The sequence below is a fragment of the Dermacentor variabilis genome, chromosome 8 (genome assembly GCF_050947875.1).
Source record: "Dermacentor variabilis isolate Ectoservices chromosome 8, ASM5094787v1, whole genome shotgun sequence".
NCBI lineage: Eukaryota > Metazoa > Arthropoda > Arachnida > Ixodida > Ixodidae > Dermacentor > Dermacentor variabilis.
In genome coordinates, this window is record NC_134575.1 from 39,237,905 (window position 1) to 39,265,260 (window position 27,356).

The 27,356-nt window shown below is 48.7% G+C and overlaps 1 protein-coding gene across 2 annotated transcripts in view; it reads right to left on the bottom strand.

Annotated features, from left to right (window-relative positions):
• Window positions 1–12,560: 12,560 nt before the first annotated feature.
• The window catches only part of LOC142590079 (uncharacterized), a 49,940-nt gene continuing 35,144 nt past the window's right edge, over window positions 12,561–27,356 (bottom strand). Inside the window, exons 11-15 of one of the 2 annotated variants that reach the window (XM_075701923.1) lie at window positions 26,906–26,976; window positions 25,695–25,754; window positions 18,077–18,316; window positions 13,328–14,506; window positions 12,561–13,252 (exon numbers count right to left, since the gene is read on the bottom strand). In XM_075701923.1, the coding sequence (XP_075558038.1) occupies window positions 12,711–13,252; window positions 13,328–14,506; window positions 18,077–18,316; window positions 25,695–25,754; window positions 26,906–26,976 (2,092 nt within the window). In that variant the 3' untranslated portion in view covers window positions 12,561–12,710. Of the gene's footprint in view, window positions 14,507–18,076; window positions 18,317–25,694; window positions 25,755–26,905; window positions 26,977–27,356 lie in introns of both variants that reach the window. The other variant, XM_075701922.1, reaches the window with a different exon arrangement.

Genomic DNA, 27,356 nt, shown 5'->3' on the forward strand with positions numbered 1-27,356 from the left:
ACACACACGCGCACAAAAACAAACACAGGGATAAACACATTGACGCACACACAAACAAACACATCGAGACACACAAACCAACACGCACATACAGACAGACACAAGTTGACAAACACAAACACACAGACACGTACAAGCAAACACGCACGCACGCACAAACACATATACTCAAACACGCACAAACAAGCAAACACGTACACTGACGCACACAAACACAATGTTGCTTACCTTCTCGATCACCACATCTATCCTCCACTTCAGGGGACTCTCCTCGTAATCTATCATTGACGCACCTGTTCTCACACGCCCACCCTGCAGATATGTAACTCGCTTACTATGCTGCTCAGCAAAAACCCAGCATTCTCATTCTACGCAGGTGAGTGAGCACGATTACAACGGAGGGAACATTAAGGTGAACCAGGAACTGTAGCACTGATTGTAGGCCCCGCAAGGATCAGCACATCCGCTAAAATGAAATACGAGTGTGAAAGGGAGCGGCCAAGATTTGTGTCGAGGTAGCCCCCACCCACTTGTCACTCTACTCGAGCGACACGGATACAGCTCACAAGTGTGAGGTCCATCTGTCCGACTTTATACATGCGGATAGGATGTACGCTTTAAGTTCTAAGCACGTAAACAGCTGTCAATTGCATTAACAAACGGTGATGCTTTCTTTATTTAAGCACTCCGGTTAAAAAGGCATTCGAAAGCCGCTATCATCGCCCTCATCAGCCTGGTTACGCCCACTGCAGGGCAAAGGCCTCTCCCATACTTCTCCAACTACCCCGGTCATTTACTAATTGTGGCCATGTTGTCCCTGCAAACTTCTTAATCTCATCCACCCAGCTAACTTACTGCCGTCCCCTGCTACGCTTCCCTTCCCTTGGAATCCAGTTCGTAACCCTTAATAACCATCGGTTACCTTCCCTCCTCATTACATGTCCTGCACATGACCCCCCCCCCCCAATTTCTTTTTCTTGATTTCAACTAAGATGCCATTAACTCGCGTTTGTTCCCTCACCCAATCTGCTCTTTTCTTATCCCTTAACGTTACACCTATCATTCTTCTTTCCATAGTTCGTTGTGTCGTCCTCACTTTAAGTAGAACCCTTATTGTAAGCCTCCAGGTTTCTGCCCCGTACGTGAGTACTGGTAAGACACAGCTGTTATACACTTTTCTAAATCCGCTATACTGGTAAGACACAGCTGTTATACACTTTTCTAAATCCGCTATAGGAACCTGTATATATTATTTTCAATCTGCTAAGCATCGTCTATTAAAAATACTTCAGCAGGCAATTATTTCGAACAATACCGTTAACTATACACCGGACATTTTCGGTTCAAATGCAAAGAAAGAATGAATCGAAACAGCACTTTTTCGCTTCGAATGTCCCGTAAAACCGCGTCCCTAGTTCAACTGTAACAACCACCACAGCCACCTTTATGAGTATCGAATGCATCATGTAACCGCTCAAACGACAAAGGACAAAGAAGGAAACACACAGGACAGGCGCGGAACTTCAACTTCAAATGTTGAAGTTCCGCGCCTGTCCTGTGTGTTTCCTTCGTTGTCCTTTGTCGTTTGAGCGGTTAAATGATGCATTCGAATATCGGCCACCAACTAGCCCGCCTCTCCCTGTTAAATATGTTACCTTTAAAGACGCCAGCAACCTTAATGTTCAAATTGCAACAAAATGTGTGCTCTTCTACGTAGAAACATGCCTGCGAGATCTCAGATCAAACCATTTTAATAGTGCTACTGCCTGTTCCTCGCTGTCTGTCCGTCTGTCTCTGTCTTGTCTGTTTATATTTCTTGTCTGTCTCTCTGTATTGTCTGTCTGTCTGTCTGTCTGTCTGTCTGTCTGTCTGTCTGTCTGTCTGTCTGTCTGTCTGTCTGTCTGTCTGTCTGTCTGTCTGTCTCGTCTGTTTGTCTTTCTTGTCTGTCTCTCTGTATTGTCTGTCTCTCTGTATTGCCTGTCTTGTCTGTTTTTCTTTCTCGTCTGTTGGTCTTTCTTGTCTTTCTGTCTGTATTGTCTCTCTGTCTGTTTCTGTCTTGTCTGTCCTTCTTTCTCGTCTGTTTATCTTTCTTATCTGTCTGTCTGTCTGTCTGTCTGTCTGTCTGTCTGTCTGTCTGTCTGTCTGTCTGTCTGTCTGTCTGTCTGTCTGTCTGTCTGTCTGTCTGTCTGTATCGTCTGTTTATCTTTCTTATCTGTCTGTCTGTCTTGTCTGTCTTTCTTTCTCGTCTGTTTGTCTGTCTGTCTTGTCGGTCTGTCTTGGTAGACCAATTTTATTCTAACGATTAATAATTCATCATTTGGGCCTTTAATCCATAAATTCATTTCGATGCATGGGTTTTCACCGATAAATTGATTAATCAAATATTTTACCGGGCGCTTCTAAAAAGGTTGAAACAGTTATCTATTTTCTGAAGGAGCCTATTTTAATGTTTCAGTGGTGGAACCTAGTTCGAAGCACAAATATATAAACGTTTGATAAAGCATATCTTACACTTGTTAAAGACTAAATATAGTTGGGCACTGGTGGCTTTTGGAGAGACAAACAAGATATGTTATAAAATGACACTTAATTAGTGCAGGAATAAATATGATGCATGACACCAATAAATTCCTGTACAGTACAGTTAAACAAGAAATAAGAAAAATGACAACAGTGAAAGGTAAAGTCCAACTGAAATATGCAAGAAATTGCAATATGCACAGGGGGAAAAGAAAATTGCCGGTTTAGGATATTAAATCACGTGATCTTTTCTACAGAGCTAAGGAATGTCAATTGGCTGGGATTTTCGAGTGAAACCGAAAATCCCAGCCAATTAGGTGCTCGGAGATGCTATACATTTGCTGGAATCGACCAAGCCGGCGCGCATGCTCTGCCACGTCTTCACTGGACTGGGAGTAGCACGACGGTATCAACGACTGCTTTGCTGTGGTAATATGCCTTGAATTGCGAGGGCATTTCAAGCCTCCGACTTTGGGCGCCGTGTTGGGGAAGAGAGGCGAAGCGCTCGGCTCGGCATTACTATATATAGGGACTCCTGTAAGTTCCTGTTTGTATGCACTGCTCTGAGGGGAACGCACGGTGAATGTCACGCTGATGTCAATCTCATATCTCACTGCGCGCCCATGGACGGATGCCGGTGGTTTCCCAACGGTCTCATTTCGTGCACCATCCAGGTGCGACGCCTGCAGAAGCCACTGGCGGTGCTCCTCAACAGGCCAGTGTTGTGAGTGTGGCCTCCGAGATTGGGCAACGCACGCCGTCTTTCGGAGGCCATCTCGGAGGCCACGTTGTGAGATGCCTGGTAGCTGCCAAGGAAGGCGCTGTTCCTTCGGCTCAGTAGTAGCTACCCTTTTCGAAGCGAGAACGGGATGCCTTAGAACAGGCACCTATAAAGCCAGATATAAGAAGGAAGAAGCATGTGCTTACTGCGGTAAAGCTAGGGAAACGATGAAGCATGTTTTATTAGAATGTGAAGACATCTGTCCAGCGGTCGATTTAGGCACCACTGGCCTCCTTGAAGCCCTTGGGTTAAGCGAGAGCAGGGGAAAAGTAAACATTTCCGCAGTAGAGATTAGTAAGAGGCGATTGGAAGATTGGTTAAAGAAAAGTAGAGAAGCGACAAAAGACGGAGACGTACAAAAGCAAAGTTCGCAATAAGGGGGCAGAAAATGTGGTTGTGGAAGTTCGCAGTGGTTTCCTTTTCTTCTTTTCTTTTTTGAACTTGGGGTAGGACATTAGGCAATATACTAGAAAGAGGTTGGTGGCGCAACCCACCGCCCCGTTCCAAAGGGGATCGCTCATAACATCCATCCATACATCCAGTAGACTGGTAGCTACCCTTTACATGGCTGTAGACAAAAGCTCGTTAACAGGTTTGTGTACTTGGTCTAATTGTAGCTATGCTTTATGTAGGCTGTCTAGACTGACTTTTATGTAGTGAGCCTCGCCGTCATACTTTGCTGGATACACCCTGACAAAATTGAACGTAGACAATCTCCACGCGTACATATTTCGCAGACTCATGGATAAGTGGATGGGTGGATAGATGAATGACTGGATGGATGGATAGATGCGAAAATAACGCAGGACGGAAGGGTCGCTCCTGTGAACTTGAAGAATTGATTGATTGATTGATTGATTGATTGATTGATTGATTGATTGATTGATTGATTGATTGATTGATTGATTGATTGATTGATTGATTGATTGATTGGAGCGAGTGAGTGAGCAGCTAAGCTACGTCACCTGGCAAGAGAGAGTAAACATTTATTTCGTAAAGCGAGTAGAAAATTTCCTCGATGAGTGGGGCCCTCAGTCCAGGGCTCCATTGCCATGCGCGACTTCGCGAGCCCGCTGGATCAGCCGTTGCTGTTCCTGCTGGCTTGTGCTGAGCAGCGCAGACTCCCAAGAGAAAAGGGTAGGGTTGGGTATAGGAGGAACACCTGAAGGGTTAGGGCATTCCCATATGGAGTGATACGCCGTGGGTTTGGCCCCACAGTGGGGACAATAGGAAGGGTACAGGGTGGGATGAAAGATATGTAGCATGTGGAGACAAGGAAATGAATTGGTCTGCAGTTGCCGCCAGACAGCGGCATCTGCTCTATTAAGCGAAGGATGAGGAGGGGGATAGTTATGGCGACTTTGTCGGTAGTACTCGAGCGTCTCAGTGTACTGTAGGGGCTGTGGCGGTGCGTCGTGTGGGTTGGACAGCTCTTCCGATGGTGCCCGGCCAGTCAGACCTCGGGCTACCGCATTAACGCGTTCATTACCATGCAGAGAGGCGTGTCCAGGAGTCCAGACGATAAGCACCCTGTGTAACGTGGGAGGGGGACAGAGGAGAGAATTCGATGTGTGTGTGCAGTCACGAGTCCTTGCGCGAAGGCCCGGCAGGCAGCCTGCGAGTCTGTCACTATGGTGATGGGGGTGTCTTGTGCGGAGAGGGTCGAGGCATGGACGAACAGCGGAGCGCATGCCCGTGGCATAAACGGAAGGTATAGTGCGCGCCGTCGGCCATTGGTCACCACTGATAGGCAGTACAGCTCGGGCCTCAAATAGCAAAAAGGCACTGCCATTTGCGTTATCAGACATATCTTCGCCTCCTGATTTCTTTCTTGAATTATGTGTAAATCTCTCTGGTATTTTAAAAGCGAAACTTTGTGTACCTCGCCGGATTCCGTCACCGCGGCTTCGGCCTGGCTGTCCTTTTGCCGAAAAGGCCAACCAATCACAGCAAAGCACGCGCGGCCCTGCGTTCCCTGCACCACCACCAGATGGCGCTCACCTCCGCGCATCCGAGACCAGCGGGGCACCAGCGGCGTCGCCGGCTGTGCGGGGTCAAGGACAGAAAAGAACCAGAAAGTTCGCCTTCGCGTATCCGGGGCTGCACGGTAATAACGAAGCAAACGCTTCTTGCGGATGGAATGGATTCGAACTGCACACGCACGTGTGCGTATGCTGCTTATGAAGCCAAACGCATTCAATGCCTCCGTCGTGCTCGCTAGTAGTCAGCAGCTCTGTTCAACAAAAGGCTCAGTGTGTGTGTGTGTGTGTGTGTGTGTGTGTGTGTGTGTGTGTGTGTGTGTGTGTGTGTGTGTGTGTGTGTGTGTGTGTGTGTGTGTGTGTGTGTGTGTGTGTGTGTGTGTGTGTGTGTGTGTGCGCGCGCGCTATACTCGCGGACAACTTTCTGTGGCAATGAAGGGAAAGCTACGGAGGGAGGCAAAGCGCGCACGAGTGAGAGCGTTTCTAATAATAGTCCCGTGTTTTCCTCCATGTTAGTTTGAGCTGGGGAAAACAAAACGTAAACGCCCTATTAGCAATAGTTAAATGGTATAAAACACACCACTGAATGTAAAGGTTTACTTATTTCGCGGCTTTTCCCTTCGGCGTCTGGGCAAACGCGAAACCGCCCCACACTGCGCCGATTCAGCGTTTGTTTCCGAGCAACCAAAAGCACCGTCAAACGCTGGCGGACTACCTGGCGCCGTAACGCATTTGCAGCAGTCACGCGCCCGTAGCTTTCCCTTCATAGCCACAGAAAGTTGTCCGCGAAGCGAACGGAAGTTGTGCTTCGAATTCATGCACTCACACTTGTAAAGGTTCGCTGTATACGCATTGTAGATTCCGAGCCGTTGGATCAGCTGTATTTTTTTTTTGTTACCATCCTTTGCATTCAATTTACGGTCTCTATTCCTCTCACCTAATTTGTTCATGAATCCTGCGGGGCGGGGGAGGTATTCTGTAAGAGTCCACCTAGTGGACTGTCCATTTCAGCCGCTGCTGATTGGCTAGAGCAGCTCGTATCCTCCTCTCTCGTATAGCTGCGTCCAATCAGCAGCGGCCGGAATGGACAGTCCATTAGATGGACTCTTACAGAATACCACCCCAGGTTTTCTATTTTCCACTTTCAATCACCCTTAACTTGGATGCCAACTTTCTTGACGTCTTCCTCTATACCGTGTCTACACACTGATCGCAGCTCCAGTGTGCCCTCCAGAGTGAGGAAGGAAGAGGGACTTCATTTGTACACAGGCGGATAGGCAGGGCCTGGGCTCACGCGCTCTGACCTGCTACTCCGCCTCTTCCTCTTCACAATCACTCTCTCTCTCTCTCTCTTCTACTCAGCGCCGGAGAAGTGCGAGAAAGGGGACGACAGAGCAATAGAAGGTGATGCACGGTGACGAGAATAATTAGAGTGTGATGAATGCTCCGTGACCGTTATGGTAACCCTATGTACTGCGCGCGTATATAATTATACTTCATAGAAGGTTAAAGGGCCCCTCACCAGGTCTCGCCATTTTGAGCTGACAAGCGCAGAACATAGATTGCGCGATAACAACCGTGTCTGCAAAGTATTACATCGCTACGCGCCGCGGAAAGATCTTAAATTTCGATCTGAACGCCGTTTCCCTCTTCCCTCGCGGCCGCCGCGCTCCAAGCCGGGCGGTGACGTAATCGTGCCCCTGCGCCTACGTAATCGTGTGCGCAGTGTGACTTCGCTCGTGGTGACACGTGACTTCCAGAATTGTTCAAGACAACATCTGTTATCTGTGCGATCTCTTGCTTGGCTTGACGAATTGAAGTTTAGAGAAAAAATAAAACGCAAACGGAATGTCTGCGTGTTTTTTTTGGTTTTTTTTTTTACTTCGCACCAAAGCAAGAGATGTACTTCCGCTTCGTCTGCTTGTTCCCACGGTCGTGCGGTCACGTGCGCAGGTACCCAAACTATGCCATTTTCTACCGTCTTCCAGCGCGTGATCACGCTCTGCGATCCGCTTGTTCTGTCTAAGTATTCGTGTAGCACTGAATTATACCGATAGTCATGTTTCCTTGTGCACAGCGCGCAAAATGGTGCGCTGCGCGAACGAGACAAATGACTAACGAAAAAGCAAAAATATCCCCTTTGGCTGTTGAAATTTCTGAGCGGGACTCGGGCTCACGCGAGCACCCCGTATAGTGCAGTTAACGGTGGCGAGGTCACGTGCCTAGACGCCGGCAGGGTTGCTCGGTACAGGTGCTACGCGGTGTCGACGCGCTTTGCGACTCCAGTGTGAGCCGGTAGTCGAACTGTCAAAACACAACCCAAAGAATAGAGCGCCAGAGGCGCTGCCGCGTGAAAAATGAGCGACGACGCATTCCGTTCGGCACCGAGTCATGTGACCTTGCTCCGGTAAACAAACGGCCATCGCGCAAAACGACGGTCAGACATCGTCTGCAACGCGACAAACCGCGCGTTCTGCGTTCGTGCCCGTCTGCACATGCGCGGTCACACCAGACGACACAGTTTTGTGTCTGCGCTTGAGCGTCGACCGCGTCCGTTGCCTCTGCAGACGAGCATGTCTGGGTGTGCATCCTACAGTCGGATACAACACAAGTCTGCAGTGAAGCTCCGCCCACGCCCTCATAGCCGCCAGCCGCTGTTCCTCCGCGACACTGCAAATAGTTCCTACTTCAAACATTCCCTGTTACCTAAATAAGGCAGTAACGACAAAAATAAAATAATAAGCGCGTAGTGTTGTACGTTTTCATTTGTCTATTATAGTTTATGGAAGTGAAATAAAACGCTTGCTTCGCTGCAACTATTTATTGTCAAGTTTCACTTCAGTTGGAAGTGAAGTGTCACGGGTAAAACGGGATCAGCAGTGAAATTGACTGCACTGCGGACTTTTGAAGAGTGAAATGCTTAGCCTCCATACACTTTGCCCGTGGCTGTTGCGCACCTCATCGCTTCCGCCGGTGAAGACTCTTCAAGAACAGCAGACGCTCTGGAGGTATCAAATGCGACGCCATTTTGAAATGGTCGCATGACGACGATTTTGTTTGCGTCTGTGATTGGCTGGTGGAGTAACAACCCCGCGCGGTCCGTGTGCCTTGGTTGCCAAATTCTGTTTTTTTTTTTAAGTTGAATCCTACTATAGCTTGTGTGCTTGCGAGGTCATACGGAAGTCTGTAGCTGTTCAATTCAAAGGGGTTCCGCACAGTCGTCAAAGCGTGAAATCGCCAACGCGCGGAATTGACGTAGCGTTTTCCAAGCAGCAATGTGCGATACCCAGATTTACCATCACTCGATACGCACAAATAACTGAATGCCGCCTTTCGCTCACGGCGGCAGCGCATAAAGGCCGGCATATATAACCTAACGTTATTACTCTGCCTGCAGTGATACAGAAGGAAGACTACTTCGGAGGAGATAATAGGAACGTCCACCCGGATTCACACGACAGACGCAAGTGATCGAGGACGAATCAGATAGCTGATCGGCGTATACGTACGTACATATCGCATCACTTCGCAGCTAGGATTGACAGGACAGCGGAGAAATGCAAGCAATGCACGTTATTCTGCTCTTTTTACAATGGGAGCGAAATAAAAAAAAAAAAAGAGAAAAAGCTCGTGTGTATACTTCGATTTTGGTGCATGTTAAAGATCCCCAGGTATACATAGTGTGCACGTGACGTCACATCCGCTGCTGTCGTCTGCTTCCGCTACCTTCCTCCATCTTGGGGAACTTTATCAACAGGCGATGGCGCCACCGTAAACCGGAAGTCGCGGAGTATCCTTGAATGACGTACGTGCATACTATGTATAGTGCACTAACCTAGACCTCATAAAAAATTGACTCGCCATCCCGACCCTGCGAAAGTGGGTTGCCAGCGAAGCTGTCAGAAAACCACTCAAATGCCCTCGATCGGGATACGATATGCTTTATTCTTCAGCCTAGTCTTAGCACGTTGTTGAGCATTACGATTTTGCCCTCTTCGACGCTCATCCTATTCACGCTGCTCGTCGGGAGTCGTTGCGTGGTCTATCCATAGCGGTCTTGCGATGAACTGAGTTGCCAGACAGGCCTCCCTTTTATGTATGAAGTTTGGTGACGTCACTCACTGATTGATGCGCTGCTGTTGACCCTTTCCCACCGGAGCAGCTTATGTAACCGCGATCTTTACCGGGCAACACACGCGGGTAGAAGGAACGAGCCTCGCATCGTTCACAGGCGCCTAATCATCCATCAAGCGGTTCTGACGCTCGTTTTGCGCTTTTCTTTAAATGAACAATGAGCTGTGTGTTGGTGCCGCATACCAAAGAAGATATGCGTTCTTTTTCTTTTTCCTCTTTTTTTTTTTCGCTGACTAACAGCATTGCTGTAAAAGACCTTCCACACGTTCCACCTCCTGACGGAGACCGCAATCACGGACGTCGCCAGGACGTGAAATCGGCAGCTAGCACGCGAAATATTTTCAGCGAGCGTGCATCAGGAGAAGGCGTGCCAGATAACTGTGCATCAGCTTCTCAGATGGACGGTCTCTTTTGAGTTTACTTTCACGAATGTCCCGAGGATGTCACACCCGCGCCGGTCTTTTTTCGGCCCCACGCGCAACAGCCATAGCCGGCCGCGTGTTAAGGTTCGGTCTTCTAGTCTCCAAAAGAAACATGCAAGAAACATGCTTTTTGTCACGTTCAAATAATAACATAAAGCTTCAATATCTTAAATGCACGCATACACCATAGCCCGGTGCATTCCCCCGATAGCCATAGAGTTTCGCACTATAACACCTAGAGGGAAATCTGGCGCCACCGTCTCTGGGAGTTTCTTAAGGGGCGCCGTGCAGTCATGGGAATGACTGTATTGGCGGCGAGATCCACCACTGGATAAGCTGGCGCCACCGTCGGCGTGACGTGACGTGAGGGATCACGTGGACACAGCGGCCGCGTCGGCTGCTTCGGGAGCACCGAAGCGAGCTGAAAACGAAAGTTTAATGTCCCAACTGCGCCAAGGTTCTGATTAAGTGGTGAGGCTTTACCGCCTTGGGTGTCAACTTGACATCTGAAACTACTATAATAGGCAGTGGCTGCCTTTGGAGGCGTGCAGCATGGTAGGCTACTGCTCGGCGCCGCAGTGCCGGACGTACGCAATGGAGCCCGGTGTCAGCCTTATTCACACGTATTCACACAAAGCTCCAGCACGGAGCGCTTACGAAGCTAGATTTGACACGTAACGAGAGCGCGTTTTGGAATAAGACGAGCTTAACTACCAAAACTAATTTACAAGAGCGGGAATCAGTTCACGCGTTTTTATGCAGTTGACGCTGTATTGCTATTACGGATGCCGCTGCTGGTTGTTTTCTTGTTTTTGCATTTACGTCTTAGTTCAACAGAAATTTGCAAGACCGACACGAACCGCGGCGATCCACTCAGTGGCGTAGCTAGGTCGTCTGGCACCCGGGGCCCATAGGTCTTCTGTCACCCCCTCCCCGGGTGCAGCCGGCGGAAAGAGGGGTGTCTTCAGACGTATATGACAACCCCCCCCTCAATGGCCCCTTGCACCCGGGGCCCCCGGCCCCCCGTTGCTACGCCACTGGATCCACTTCAGCTGCCGGGTTGCTTCCCCCGGTTTCGAAGGGAAGCGGTACGATTTGATGCAGACATCCCCTTCGCGGTTATTACAATCTTTAACGCAGAAGTATCTGCGCTTGTTCTTTTTGTTCGCACTTCTCACGAAGGAGCTGCCAAGAGGTCGCGATGAATCCATTGGAAAATTGGAAAAGCAGGCCTTCAGGCGGGCATGAACGCACCACGGACAACGGTGAAATGACGGCGAGCCCGCGGTTGCTCACCGCTGCTGCTAGGTGGCGCGACATGTACAGGCAAACTTCATTGCAGAAAGCCCATACAGTGAGGCATGAAGAGCATCATCATCCAAGGCTCCTTCACAAACACACAAATCTTTTTGCATTACGCTATAGACATGCATAATCCACCTAATTACATCGTACCTCACCGAGTGCTAGAGAAAAAGAGCCGGCCGCAACATGCCCTCTAGCACTCGGCGACGTCACTTCCCTCTATGCGATTGGTTGATGACTCAACAAAATATTCAGACCCAAAAAGAAATTTCGATGAGCAGTGTCTTTATTCACAGTTGAACTTCAGCAATTGCTCAGCATACAAATCCGCCGTCTTGTCTCCAACTTGCATTTTGCTACGACCGACAGACGCCGACAATGAAGGGAGAGGAGGCGATAATAACGCATGTGTATGGAATGGTGACATCGCGAGTCATTTATTCCAAGTTCAGAAAAAAAAAAACCCATCGACGTGCACACACGCACGTGCACGTAGCATACATGCGCCTACAAAATTCGATCCAAATCACTCCCACCTCTTCTGCAATGCAGCCTCTCATCCGCAATGGACATGTAAGGCTCTTATCAGTAAACAATGCAAAAAAAAAAGACATTCTACAACTTATTCATGCCAAACAAGTCTAAACAACAAAGAGAATGATCAAGAAACACCGAATTCCATGACCCAACAAGCAAACCAAAAAAATAAAAGTGCATGAGCCATGTCAACACTCTGGCTGGCACACGAAGACTGCACACTTCTCCGTTACGCCCCACAATGAGAACAATGGTGGCCAATGACGGCGTCTGATGAAAATTGGTGAGCCGGGTATGTACACAGAACAACAGGTAGGAGCTCGTCAAACGGGCAGAAAAGAGTTGCTGGGCCCTTCCGAAGGTGCGAACTCCACGGCATGAAACCGTTTACACCCTGCCAACAAGAGACGCCAAGGGTGGGCCACATCCAGCACCACACAGTGGTGGTGATGGCGGCAGAAGACATGCAAGGATCGTCGCGCAGGCAGGCAGAGGCGGGTAAGGAAATGGAGAAAACTGACTCATCGAACAAAGTGGAAAATCTGGGAAAAAACAAAAAAGACAATTGAAAACAACAAAATGTGTGATGGTAACCTAGACCAACAACAGCCCCATAAAGTGGGTAGGCAACAGCCACCAGCAGGCGTCCGTTCCGATGGCGAGGGACGACAAAAGGTGACACACATTGAGGCGCTTGCATATAAAAACGAGACATAAAATCATGAGAAAAAAATGTTTAAGTCTTTTCTTTGTCTTCTTCAGCTTCCCCACAAAGCTACACACAAAGACGGAGCCGGTTTTGCTTCAAGACCACAACTCATTCATATGGGCATCTATAACATTGGCATGAGGAGGAACATATGAAAAGGGGGAGGGAGAGAGAGAGAGAAAAAACAAAACAAAAAAGATATAGTGATGTGAAATCTGTCGACAACCCTCCATGAATAATGTGTGTAGTGAGGGCTCGTGATGGTAACGATGGCTGTGGTGGTTGGTGGTGGTGGTAGTTGTAGAGCTTTCTGATTTCCCTCTCTACTGGTTCCCTGAACGGTAGAATTGGCCTCCGGCAGCTGCGTTGCCTGCAAACTGGGTGCTGTAGCTGTTGTACTGTGACTGCTGCTGCTGCGCCGTCTGGTAGGCGGCTGCACCACCACCACCTGGCCCAGCTGCTGCTCCTTGCTTCTGCTGTGCGGCGGCCGTCTGATAGGCGGTGGTCGGGTAAGTGGTGCTGTAGGCTTGGCTGCTGGCACTTCCTCCATAGCCGGCCTGTTGCTGCTGGCCAGCGGCTGTAGAATAGCCACCTTGCTGGGCCATGTACTGCGCCTGCTGCTGTGCAAAGGCTGCTGGGTACCCGCCACCGCCACCACCTTTCTGCTGTTGCTGCTGCTGCTGAGAGTCTTGCCGCTGCTGACCGTATGCATTCTGCATGTACGCGCCGTAGGCGCCTGCAGTGGCTCCCTGAGGACCCGACTGCTGTTGCTGCAGGCTTCCGGACCCGCCGCCGCCAGGTCCAAACCGCGACGAACCGCCGCTGCCGCCACCACCTTGAGACTTTGGCCCAGCACCGCCATCACCTGTACGCGGTTGCCTGGTAAAGTACCCCGTGTTTTGCGAGCCAGCAGCCATCTGCTGAAGGGTCTGCTGCAAACCTGTGGGCGACGAGGCGGCTCCGCCTTGTGACTGCTGCTGGGCGCTCCAGTCTCCGTAGCCGCCGCCGCCTCCTTGGCTTTGGCCGGCGCCTCCGGACTGGCCGTAACCTCCTGACCCACCGTAGCCGCCGCCCCCTCTTCCGCCACCGCCGCCCCCCTGCTGTTCGTAGCCGTCCCCACCGCGCTGGTCGTCGAAGCCGCTGCTCCTGCCGCCATATCCGCTGTCGCGGCCACCGCCCCTGCCACCGTATCCGCTGTCGCGGCCACCGCCCCTGCCGCCGTATCCGCCATCGCGGCCGCCTCCCCTGCCGCCACCACCTTCGCTTTCACGGTCATCCCAACGCCCACCACCGCCGCCGTTGCTACGCTCGCCGTAGCCGCCGCCGCCGTAGCCCCGCGAACCACCACCGCCACCTCCTCCTTGCTCGTCGTCGCTGCCCCTGTCCCTGTAGCCTCCCCTGCCTCCTCGGTCCCCGTAACTGCCTCGTCCGCCTCCCCGGTCACCGTATCCGTAACCACCACGGCCACCCCTGCCGCCGCCGCGGCCACCTCCTCCCTCGTAGTCGTCACCACCCCTGTCCCTATCCCTGTCTCCGTAACTACTCCGGCCGCCCCTGTCTCCGTAGCCACCGCGACCTCCACCGCGGTCACCGTAGCCGCCGCCGCCCCGGCCGCCTCCACGGTCGCCGTAGCCGCCACGCCCACCCCCGCGGTCGCCGTAGCCTCCCCTGCCCCCTCCGCGGTCGCCGAAGCCTCCGCGGCCCCCGCGGCCGAAACCGCGCCCGCCCCCTCGGCCTCCGCCGTAGTCGTCCCGGAACCCTCCTCCGCCGCGACCCCTGAAGCCGCCCCCTCCGCGGCCGCCGCGCCGGTGGCCTCGGTCGCCCCGGTCGCGATCGTCGTCGCCCCAGCGGCTCCCGCCGCCGCTGCGCCGGCTGCGCTTCGAGGAGCTCCGGTAGTCTTCGTCCGACGAGCGGCTACGGGACCGGCTGCGCGAGTACGACCGCTTGCGTTCCCGGTCGCGGTCGCCCCCGCGGTCGCCGCCGCGGTCCCGGTCGCGGTCCCGGTGGCTGCTGCCACCGCGGCCGTGCCGCCGGTCGTCGTCCGACGAGCTGTCCGACTCGTCTTCGTCCTTGTCCTCGTCGTCGCCGCCGCCCTCCTTGCCCGTCGGCAACGGGGGACCTGCGGCAGAAAAGGTGGCGCGGTGGTGCGTAAGCGTTTGGTGAAAGGGCTGCGTGACGACCACTTTTTCGGTCGCGATGCTCTAGAACGACACAAACGAATAAACAATTCCACATACACACAAACAATGACGGGCCACTTCTTGCGTGTGTGAACGCACTTCTTCAGGCGTGCATTGTTAGGTCTATGCAGCATAACTTCTCATGCACACTTAAGAGAAGCTCCTCGTTAAACATTCACCCCAACACGAATGAAAGGTTTCTTTTAGCCCTATGGTCAAAAAGTGGCAGGAAAAATGCCCGACTCATACATCTATAAAAACTAAACGTGAGAGAGCCAGCTTTTGTGCAGATTGGGAGCTGCTATGACGAGCACTTTCCACTATTGAGATGTTTCTCCTCACAGCGGAAGTTGACTTGGCTGTGGATGAATGAAGAGCGACAAGCACAAAAAAAAAAAAAAAAAAAAAACAAAGGCAAGTGCCCGCAGTGACGTCACAATGGTGTGGCCTAATTCGTTCTGATCTATATCTCTCTATTTAAGTGTGCAGCCTCGAGAGTGGACACTCGCTTGAAAACATTGCAAGCAGAACAGGAGCCTACACAATTATTGTAGAGTCACCCCTTTAAGCAAACATGAAGTAACATTTATACAGCCATTGTCAAAAGTGTATGGCCCACTCTTTGACTGAAGCCGCTTACCTGTGGCCATAGGCTTGAAAATTGGGAGATGCTAAAGAAGAACCACTAATGAAAACCAGAGTAAGCCTCAATCATGTGCTCAATGGGCTGCAAATCTTTGAGAAATGCTGTACCCTTCAATGCAACCATCAAAAAAAAAAAAAAAAAAAAAAAAAAGCGGCTATGCCACTTGAGGCAGAAAGTTGGGCTGGTTGGAATTTAGACGAAGACATGTTCCAGAGCGCTTGGACATGTCTTTGCCTGAATTCATACCAGCCCAACTTTCTGCCTCAAGTGGCATAGCCTGCATCTGTCCATTTGACCAAAGCCATGCAATGACACAATTTCACATTAGAAAATGTTTATTTTCCCCAGCGCTCCACCTTTTTTTGTTGTCCTTTTTGTCCCTGCACCTCTAACATTTTTCTTACTCAGTCAAACATGTCTTTTGTCTATACCACTTGATTTCAAACTGGACCTCTAGGCTTGAGTGAAAACATTCCAACGAACTCCAAACGACTTCCAAGTCTTTCCTTTGAGCGGAAGTTCAGTCAAGTGAAACATCAATACAGACTTTTCTTTTTGCCTGTCCCTGTCTGTTCAACTAAGATGTTGGTTCGAGCAAAGTTTTGTGAAGTGATTGCTTCCAATTTTCCTCAACACACATACATGCACACACACACTTGCATGCATATATCTTTTCCTACAGGGGCTGTATTCAGATTTGGACATCTGTAAAGAGTAGCACAGCAATGTATCTTGAATAGTCGAAGCAGAAAAAGCAATTGGGATAGTTCAGTTGAAAGCAATAATGACAGTGGCAGTGCCCGCTTCGCTTGGAACGGCTGAAAGTTCACCAAGCTGAAAGGGATCCATGGCATAAGGAAAAGCAGACGTGCAAAATGTGGACACAAGTGCAATGACAAGGGCAAGTACAATGCTGACTGTTACCTCAAAGGCCGCACAGTCATGGAACAGAATACAAAACTTCTGCACATACTCAAGGCAAGGCAGCGCGAAGCTGTCAGCTGATTTTTAGTCACTTGACCAAGCACAGATAAGTTTATTTTCTTCTTTTCTGCTACTGTCTTGCCTTTACTTGACAGCTGATGTTTGTGATGTCTTTGTCACTTTACTTCTACCTGTGTTTGCCCGCATGCCTTCCCGTCACATGTTTCCATCAGCTACAAGGCTGCTACCGTACATCTTAGCAGGAACGCACGTTTTCAGCAGAACTTGCGGGAAGGCGGCGCAGTACGGTGCACTCTAATGGTATCTTCGGCTGTTCACTCCAAGGCTCTGCATCGGAGCAGGCAGATCTGGAGCCACTCTCCATCCGAGTCAAAGAGGGCCTCGGCCAAGCAAGCCTAGGGCGACGGAAACGGATCCGTGGGCAAGTTCCGCTATTATGCAATTGCAAAACAGGCCCGAGAAAAATGGCGACTTCTGCTTTGGCCCTTCAACGAGCGGAAATGGCGGGCGTCACACAATCGGAGCTCAGTGAGATCTCTCGACTGGATCCGATCGCACGAATGGAAACAGATGAACATGTTTCGAGCGCTCCATTTGAACCAGCCGGGGATGGAGTCATGTGTCAGAGTGCTTAGTAACGACCAGCCGAAGATACTGCAAAACGAAACACCCCTATACACTAGCCTGCCATTAATTACAGCCACAACACAAAGGTGCGCAGACAATGTTTGCACAGACAACTTGCCTGCCTGACGATTGGTACCAGGCCCCTTTATTTTTTCCGATAAAAGTAAACTGTTGCTGCTCTATCTGCCTTATTACAACTTAAGTGTCTCCTCGAAGACTGGACCCCTCTTGTTAGGGAAAGGAGCCACCAGTTCAGGATTACAACGCATTATCAGACCGCCACCACCATTTTGTGAATACGAGCTTGCATGACTTTCGTGCCTCGACGTTTGTACTTGGCAGCCAAGCGGTGGTAGGCACGCTTGTTCCAGTCTGTTCCCTTGATGCCTGCTGTGGCTGGAGGAAATTACCAGATGCGCGGCGAAATCCTTAGAACGATACACTGCAAGGCACTGCCTTTGACAAGGGGTTTCGAACGCCACTCTGTGAAATGGGTTTTTCCAAAGCCATGTTTTAAAGCACTGAAGTTCGAGAGAGCTGGATGCCCAGCCTTTCTGTCCATCTAACCTAACTCACTCAAGAAACTAATTAGCAAAACCTAACCTAGTAGGCATAGATCATGATGTCATTGCCTTAATTCGCATAAAATTAGCAGCTTGGGCTCAGCAACGCAGAGGGTGAGACCACTGTTTAAGTGCCATTGCAATGGCTGCTGCATGCCGATGAGAGATTGATGTATCCCGGCCCTTTTGAATGCAACAAGACAAAAAAAAAAGGGGGGGGGGGGGGGCTGCTTCTGGAGTTCGTTTCCTTTCTCTAGTTTTCATTCGGCAGAACACTGCGAAAGCCCCAATGGCACCACTGTCTTGGAAAGCAACCACCAGAGACACTTTTGTTTGGAGCCTTGGAACATTTACAAAATGCTGGGAAACAACAATTGCATGTTGCAAACACTCCCTGCTGTCTACTTCCCAAGAATCGCTCAAGGTCTCCGTGCATGTGTCTCATCACCACGAATCTGCGCCTCTTGCCATCTCACTCCAGAAAGAGCAAGTCCGAATCCAAAACGTCGGGTTCTTAAAGAAAAGTTTTGGCTGGAGTTCTGTGCCTTTAATTCTGTTAAAACTTTATTCTTCACGAAACCTAAAACAATGGTAAAGCCGTAGAACCAGCTCAAATTCACATGGGGGAGTTGGCAGCCACGTCGTTCGTGTCAATACGACAATAATGCAAGCTCTAAAGCTCGGGCACCCCACAATAAAGCCGTAAAAGTTGGCAGGTGTCCACCTACCTTTTCCTTCGGCGGCAGACTTTGCCCACTCCTCCAGCGAGACAAGCTTCTCGTTTGGCTCCAGCTCTGCACTCCTGAGCAGGTCGGCGAGACCCGGGGCATGGCGACCCTGGGCGCTGGTCAGGTAGGTGTACACCTTGGTCACCTTCAGGGTTGGTGCCGTCTGCCGCAGCAGCTGGGAGAACTCGCGCGGCGATGCCGGGAAGTCGAAAACGACCAGGTTCTTCACCTCTTCTTTGCCTGCAAGTCACATGAACGGAAGGTATTCATACCGGTCAGTTAGATTAAATTGGGGAGGCGGGGGGCAGAGGGGATTCTTTATTTACAGCACCTGTACCTTTACCTTTTCTTTGAGTGCAGATGGTTTAACTCTGGCTGTCCTGGTAAATTACGGGTAAAATTGGTTGAAACTAAGTACCATTCTGATATCAAAATACCCTATATTTGACATTCGTTGGAAACTGATACTCGCAAGAAAAATTACATATTTGCTTTGTTATATCCGAGCTCGGTAGTGCAGCCCCATAACCACTATGACTGGGGCAGCTCTCACAGACACGAGAGGCAAAGTTCACTCTTACGCTTTCAGTGCTTACGCTTTCACTGCCTTTTTTTCCCCCTTCTTTTATGCTGGAAAGGGCGCAGCTTGCCATGATAGGCGGTGACTGTATGTACGCACGCTGCCATAGGGTGGTGACGACGGTGGCTTGTGAGACCAGGGACGGTACTCTCGATGACATTCAAAAATAAGATCACTTTCGTGAGATCTTGCGTAACTTGATAACTGACATGCCAAGCGACACTGTATGCCTATGCCAAGACAAGTGCTTAGCAATCTGCAATGCATGCCACCAGCAATAGGTGTTGCTGTATCAAAATTTTGCCAGTCCAGCAAAACTCCTCGAAAGTGAGGGTAAAGTGATCATCCAATAATACCACCCCCAGGGCTGACTCACGGAATTCACTTGAGTTGCACGCAGCGACTGTGGAGTCCTTTACTGCCAGACACACACAAAATATATGTTCAAGTGTTTCTGGCACCTAACAGCATTTACAGTTTGTGTACGCGCAAGAACGACAGCAACTAGTCTCTTCCATTGCAAAGATCCATGAGAGACCGCTATCAGACGAGTTTCTTTTAGGTCCTTGGCCTAATGAAAACAGCGCAGCCCTGGTAACTAGAGCCGCTACAGCTTTTCTCCAAGCCACTGGGCTGGATGCATGGCTTTAAAGATGCCACGACTTTGTGAACTTGTATATACGCATCTCTTCCTTATACCATCATCATTCATCAGCCCTTTCCCTCCCCGTCCCTTTTCCCCAGTGTAAAGTAGCAGGCCAGAGCAAGTTATAGCTCAGGCCGACCTCTCTGCCTTTCTGTAAATAAATTTCTCTCTCTCTCTCTCTTTACTGGCAGACAGGTAGAACAGAGAGAGGCCTTCCAGAATTCAAAACGCCATGGCAAAATGGCATGGGTGCAAGCTGCTGCCACCTGTGTGCCATTTTCTGCGTTCTTTCAAGCTTGCCAAGCCCTCGTAGTTCAAAGAACCCTTTTGTGATTATACAGGAGTGCAATTTAGCAATACCAAGCTACCAATATAAATACCAATTCAAAGCATCTGCTTCCTGCCTGTTAGGCTCCCTTTCAATTCATTGAATTTCCAGAATTGCGCAGCACATTAGAGGGACCGTCAATCTGTGTTCATACCCATAGCCGTATCTTTGGAAAACATAAAAGAAATTAAAAATATTTCTAAATCCGTAGCAATCTTTAGCAGCACAAGAAGAGAGTATGTTACTAAACACCATTTTAAGAGTAAAGTCACACCTCAATATGACAAATATGTACTTGCAGCAAAAAACTTTGTTAAATCACAAATTTCATTAAATTGAGGCTCATGATACTGAGGTTCTACTGTATCTGCAAATTGCAGCATGTGTCTTTGAAACTTAAGATTCAATATGTACATGTCTTCTCTCTCTCTCTCTCTCTTTTTTTTTGTCAAATGCAGGAACGCATTCCTCTTATCGCTGCACTGGTTTCAAGAAGTCACTTCTTCCTATTCATGACTGTGCGAAACACACCATAAAAGCGATAACATTATGGTGTCGTGTCGATATCATTCGACTATTATATATTCATTGATACCTACACCAAGTTGATCCACAAACTGACCTTGCATAGTTCAAATGACACTTCATACCAACGCCTTGTGATGACAACTTAGTGATGGTGACCAAATACTTTTCATGACTGTATAGGCTACTGATTCCGTTTAGTTTTGATGCATCAGTTAATATACCAGGTGTTGTTTTTGCCGCACCAGATTTTAAAAAAATTATAAGAGCAACATAAATCAGTGACGTTGTTGTTAGCATTAAACTGTCCAGATCAGCAGCCTCTAGGATAAAGAACATGTTGCAGTTATGAGCATAATTAATGAAGTTAGTTATGTTAGCTACTTTATAAAGTTATATTGTTCTAGGTGGCTAAACTAAATGAGCAGCTGTGTAGCCAGTCCTAGACATTACCTAGCCGAGCATGGAAATTTGTGAACAAATATTTCACATTTGACAGCTCACCGAAAGTGTGACCGACTAGGGCGAAGAATGCCTATGCTGACAACACTTGCATGGTAGCACAACCTCATCTGTGATTTATATTGCTCTATTCCTTTATTTAATTAGGCATAGTTAATACAACACCCGGTGTACTTCTCTACTACAGCGGTTACCTATTATGCACCGCTGTCGACAGTCCACAGGAAACACAACAGGGCAATGACTGCAGCAAAGCATGATCAAACACCACACTTATGCTGTTGCTCCGCCTGTCACGTCGGTAACTGCAATACTTGTGAGGGCCCACATACTGTATTGTGCATCGGTATTGGGATCAGTGCCGGGGACTGTCCCGTATAATGCTATTGCATTAAAAATGAGCACTCATGTTACTTTAATGCCACTGCATTAACCCCTTGGCTGCCAGACATTATGTGCGCCTCGTGGCCCTTCGTTCCGATTATTGTGCCCTGCATGCGCGCCACGCCAACTTCAGCTGTGCTCGTTTATATAAACGCTCTACAGTAATCAAACACTGGAAGAAAAATGCGAACTCATAGGCTTTGTTTACAGTATCAAGCAGCACTTTTTGGCACACAAACCTGCCTGCCAGTCACAGATTCAATTTTTTCAAACAAGCAGGCACGTGACGAGCAGTACCACACTTTTCACATAATCACTAGTTACTGGTGTTCTTTCTCTCTTTGTACTGCACACTTGGCACTGCTGCGACGAATTTTGTTCGCCAATGCGGGGCAGGACCTGGCATGGGAAATATGCCCCCTTAAGCCGCTTCAAGGTGCGTAAACATATAAACACACGTAGCATGCACACGTGCGCAATCTTTCTATACCTGTCATCTAAAAAAGATTAATTAAAAATTAAATTCAATTATGGGGTTTTATGTGCCAAACCCACTTTCTGATTATAAGGTACGCCTTAGCGGGGCACTAAGAAATTTCAACCATCTGGGGTTCTTTAACGTGCCCCTATATCTAAGTACAGTCGCCGACTGATATTGCGGACTCCAAAAATTCGGACATGCTCGATTATTCGGTCTGCTTCGCGGCACCGCCATTCTTCCCATAGACATAATGTGTAACAACTGCGGAAAGTTCAGACACCTTGCAACCTCTCGCCTGATTTTTTGGACACTCCTTGAGCCAACTCGATCGAGAGCACCATGCACCGACTCTGACCGGTGCATGGTTCGACTTGCTGAACAACATTTTTGTTTTGAACGGAGCCTCCTTGCTGCCCCACGAAGTGGCGCTACTGCAAATCGCCGCTCATCATCGTTTCTGGCTGGTTCAATAGAGTGGCTCTACAGCAGTACCAGTTTCAGCTTAGTAAGCCATGTCAAGACAATCCAGCAGCTGATTTGTTTCTTCACGCACGACGCTGCGAGTAGGCCACGTTTTTCGTTTGTGTGACTGGTGTCAGCATGGTGGGGTTTGCTTTGTGCGCTGTGTCGAGGTTCCGGTGATGCAACGCGGCATACGGAAGCATCGCTTCAAGTGTCTAATGGCGCCGACAGTGCCCACGCAGACTGCGCTGGGGAATGCCGGCAAGCGGTTGCCGGGAGGCCTAAGATTTGTCGCCTTCCGATGTGCTCCCTACTGACGCGGAAAATGTTCTGCCGAGACCTGCGCAGTGGTTGCATTGCGATTCCGGACACCGTCTCATTTGAGTTTCGCAGGTGCTGATACTGCTGTACTGACATGCGCAGAACTCGACGACGGCGAGATCATTCGTCAGGTTTCTGCTGCACCGCCGGACGATGACTCTGAGTCGTAAGATGACGCACGATGTGCTACGCTGCCGTCGCATGCGGAGCGTGTACAAGCAGTGACTGTGCTTTCAGCGGCCTTCAGTGACCGTACGACGCTCTCCGACATTCAGGCTTATCTGATTGCGCGTAAACGGAACAGCGTGCAATGACGCATTCACGATTTCTTCAAGCCTACTGCCGAGCCCGAATAAGTGCATGACAATAAAGGATATCATTTTTTTTTCTTAATCTGCTTTTTCAGACACCTGTTTATTCAAACATTTCCACAGTCACCATGAGGTTCGAATAAACGGTCGGCGACTGTACACGGGTGTTTTCGCATTTCTCCCACATAGAAATGCGGCCGCAGTGGCCGGGATTCGATCCCGTGAACTCGTGCTCAGAAGCCAAACCCCATAGCCATTGAGCAAATAAATCTAACTATTTTGATGTTACCTTGCACTATCTTGTGACGAGAATTTGAAATTCGTCCAGTGTATAATTGGCTGCAGTGCCATTCACGAGTACTTCTTTTAAACCAACGGTGCCCCATCCGAACTGGCGAATCGGCAGCTTCGGCAATGTGCCCCTCGTTCTTATGCCTGGTGATTTGCCATCTCTGGCAGCCAATGGGTTAAAAATGCGTGATCAGTAAACTGAATGCAAATGTACACAAGTAGCTGCTCACAATGACTACTCACGAAGTCGGCTGTGGTAATGAGTATGCTTTCGCGGCTTCACTAAAGAATAAATTAAAAAGGAGGGCAGGAGGAAGGAACACCACCCTTTACAAATGAGAGGCAGCACCAAAACACAAAAACTGCAACAAAAGAAAGAAAAAATATAGCAAGGAGGAATTGCTCAAAAAAATGTTGCAACAGGGGGCTCGAAACAATGAGGTTACAAAAAATGCACATAGCATTCGCATCGCCCAATGCAGCAATGAATCTCAACGATATTGAGTCATAAAAACACTAAAGCCTTTTTCAGTTCCAGCATTCCTACCGTAAGAACCGGAATATAGGTCGAACTTTTTTTCAAAAAACCATTGCGAAAAGTCGACCCTCGTCTTATATACCGGACATTGGCGGAAAAGCTACGAAAGTCTTGCAACAATGGGTGGACGAAGTAAACAGCCTCCATCGCCATCAGCAGCAGCACGGCAACATTATGGCACCGCCATTTTGCCTTTCCATTGCCACAAAGTTATCTTGGTTAAAGGCTGCCTTTTCCCATTTTGCTTCAAAATGAGTGGAAGCCAATGGTAATTCACTGTCGCCTTCAAGAAACAGGCGATTAAGTACGCGGAAGCCCACGGCAATCTGGCGGAACAGCACGAATTTGGAGTATCCGAAAGGAGCATTTGGCACTGGCGGAGGCAGAAGCAGCGTATTACAACTTGCAGCAACCAAAAGAAAACATTATTTCGCAGGCAGACCGCAGAACTGGAAGACAAGGTTGCCGAGTTCGTCCGGGAGCTGCGTGTAAGATCGCTGCCTGTGACTGCCGAATGCATCCGTTTGAAAGCGGTAGAGGTCACGCGCGCCTCTGGACTGGGCAGCGAGAAGCACTCATCAGCCGACTCTAGTTCAGACGACTCTGATCAAAGGCGTTGCTATTCGGAGTAGCGCTTGCGTACTTCGTGCCCTTCTGTGTACTGTACACCCGGCCAAGTTTTTAACAGTATCGCGACCATCGACCCACGTGTTTGCCAACACCTTATCGTCACGGCACGGAGCGGCGAAATAGCAAAAGCAAGCGCATGTGTACACATGCGCGTATCTAGTTCGTTTCGCCGCTCAGCGCCATTAATAAGGTGCTGACAAGCACGCGGGTCGATGGTCGCGCGATACTGTTAAGAACTTGGCCAGGTGCACATGCAAGCAGCGTTTAAATAAATACTGTCACCATTGTGCAACCGGCTGGGTCGCATTTGTTTCAAAGTAAGGGTATCTTTCGGTACTTTTGACATTGAAAAGGATTTGGATTTCATTTTTAAAATTCGTTAGTTGGAGGATCAACCTATATACCAGTCTGACCTATAGTCCGGTTTTTACGATAATTTATTAGACGCGACAAATTTTCAGGGGTTCTTGACATTGCGTTAACGAGTTCCACAAGAGCAGAGCCACTGTTGGCCACAAATGCAAGTAAACACGGTAGTGGACCGATTTTCCGGACGTCAAATTTATCGAACATGGCTGATAATTCGGATACTTTCGCGGCACCGCCACGGTGCCTCATAGGGTCAATGTATAAGAACGTCTGAAATTTCTGATGCAAAAACCCTTCGCCGTGCGATTTTCCGGACTTTTTGCCATGACAGCAGGTCCAAAACAGCATTGACTGAAGCCACCACCGCCCCAATTTTGATTATCTCGCTGCCTCAAACAGGCGCTCTCGCGCGCAGATCTGCTGGCAGCCGTAGCCACAACCGCGGCAATGTTCGTTATCGAGCTTCGTGCTGTTCAGTGCCGCATTTTGCACTAAAACAATTCGTTGCTGTTATCAATGGTGTTGACTGCACTTCTGTAATCCTCGCCAATGGCTTCGAAGCTCGGAAAGCACGATGCATTGCATGATGCCGGTGCCCAAAAGACAGCTTCGCCTCGATACAATAATGTTGCGCGGTGAAGCATACCAAGAATGGCAAGGAGGCAACTGTCACTGGACGCAGTATGTACATTCCTTAATTTTACATGCGCGTACCCGGCATCTCCCGTCACAGCACGAGTACGGATACGCTTAGTAAGTGTACTGACAAGCCTTCAGGGCTATTTCGGACATGCCTGTGGCGATTTGAGCCCCAGTAAAAGGCATGCATTCTTTTTTTAACGCGGTAATGTTAAGGAGCCCGTGCCGCACAAAATCCGGCGTCGACGATTTAGCCACAGTCACGTGCCAAAATCAGTGACATTTCACACAGTGCATTCTACGCAGAGCCATTTGTGCGTATGAACTTCACCCTCTGGCCGGAAGCGTGGCTCTGCCTTCCATTCTGGCCACACAGGGCGCTCTTTAATGCATGCCTTAGCCTAAAGCACACATGCGTTCCTGCATTCAGCCCTTGTTGGAATGTAGCCGGTAGTCAAACCCGTGACATCACGCTCACCAGCAGCTGAACACCGTAGCCACCGAGCCACAACGTAAGAGTAGATTTGAATGGTGAAATGCATGCACTGAACTATACCGATCCTTTTTTTTTTTTTTCAAACTTTCAGCCAAAGCTCAGCAATGGAAAAAGTCACAAACCACGGCAGTGATGAACGAATAACGAGTTCTCACCAATATCCTTGAGCGTTGCAGCAGTCACAACAAGCAGCTTGACCTTGCCAGACTTGAAATCTGTGAAGAACAAAGAATAAAAGAAATAACAAAATTAGGTATCAGTTCTAATTTAGGCCCGAACAAAGGCTCCCCCACATGAAGAGAAAGACACGTCAAAACTTCCTGCCAAGACGATGAAGGCACTGCTGACCCATGCCGAATTCGAGGAGCGCAAACGTAAGCTTGCCGAAGCCACAAAAACAATGTGCGCCTTGGGCCACTTAAGAGGAAGCTTTAGCTCGGCCTATTGCGCGGCCTATTCAAATACATGTAAACAGCAAAAACGCTTTTCTGAGATAGCCCTTTGACCGAGTTTAACAAAATTTGTTGCATTTGAGAGAGAAAGTTAAATTTTAGTGACTGATGGAAGCAGTATATTGATTTAGGGTCTGAATTTTGCTGAAATAATTTTCAAAAATATGAAGTCCAAAAAAAAGAAATAGAAGTACAAACTTTACAAATTAATAGCTCTCCACCAAGAACGCATATCAAGGTTCTGTAAATGGCATCTATTAGATCATTTAAAACATACAAATTCGATATGTCAACTTGTATATTACGTGAATTTGTTACATTGTGTACAAGGGTTCTGCAAAAGCTGTATTTACATATTACATTTCTTTTAGATTTATGTGTAACATATCAATTTTGTCCACTTTAGATGTATTATGAGATGCAATTCACAGAATTGTGATATCACTTTTCATTGCTGAGTTACGGAGTTGTAAACTTGACAGTTTTGTTTTCTGAAAATTTTAGATTTTTGCCATTTAAAAAAAAAATTCACGAGCTAAATCAGAAATTCGAAAGCAACAGTCACTAGATGTTAAGTTTTTCTTTTAAATACAATAAACGTAAAACCAAGAAAAACGAATTCTTCTTTTACATGTATCAATGTAGGAGCACCCAAGCTAAAGCTTCCTCTTAAGACCTTATCAAATAAGCGCGTGCCAGCGTTTCATGCTGCAACGATTTGCACAACACTTCGCATCACATAGATGTCAGCTACAGTTGAATCCGCCAAATTTTTTGAGCGACTTCGTATCCTACATTTTTCCAACTAGTATGTTTTTTCTAGCGTTTTATTTTCTCCAGCACATGTGGACAACATTCTGTTGTATTTAGCTACTGTAGCACTAAGAAAAAGAGATCACCAAAACAAAGCTGACCTTTCACTATAGCATCCCTGTCTGATGCCTTTGACCTTCCACGTCCAGCAATCAGGGCATCTGCTGGGAAACTGCAACACAAACAAAAACAGTTGAGAAGGCTGCATGACAGAACAACAAAACAAAATTCTTTGTGTTAAAACTTGGAAAATGCCAGGGGCCGTATTGTGAAACATTCGCCTTCCGCGAAACTCGCATTCAAAGAATCAAGCGACTGGTTACCCGTGACATCAACATGCACTACCAACACGCGCTGTCGAACGCTTCATGTTGCATGAGAGAGCGCACCATGCGAGTGCAGAGCGGCTTGGGCGTATTGCTTTTGAGTGCAGTGGCCGCAGTACGGGTTCTGCGCACTGACTGCAATTGGCTACGACCGCTTTAGGTAAAATAAGTTGAATAAAGAAGTGTAAAATGTTTTATTTTAAATGAATCAACAAATATCGCCACA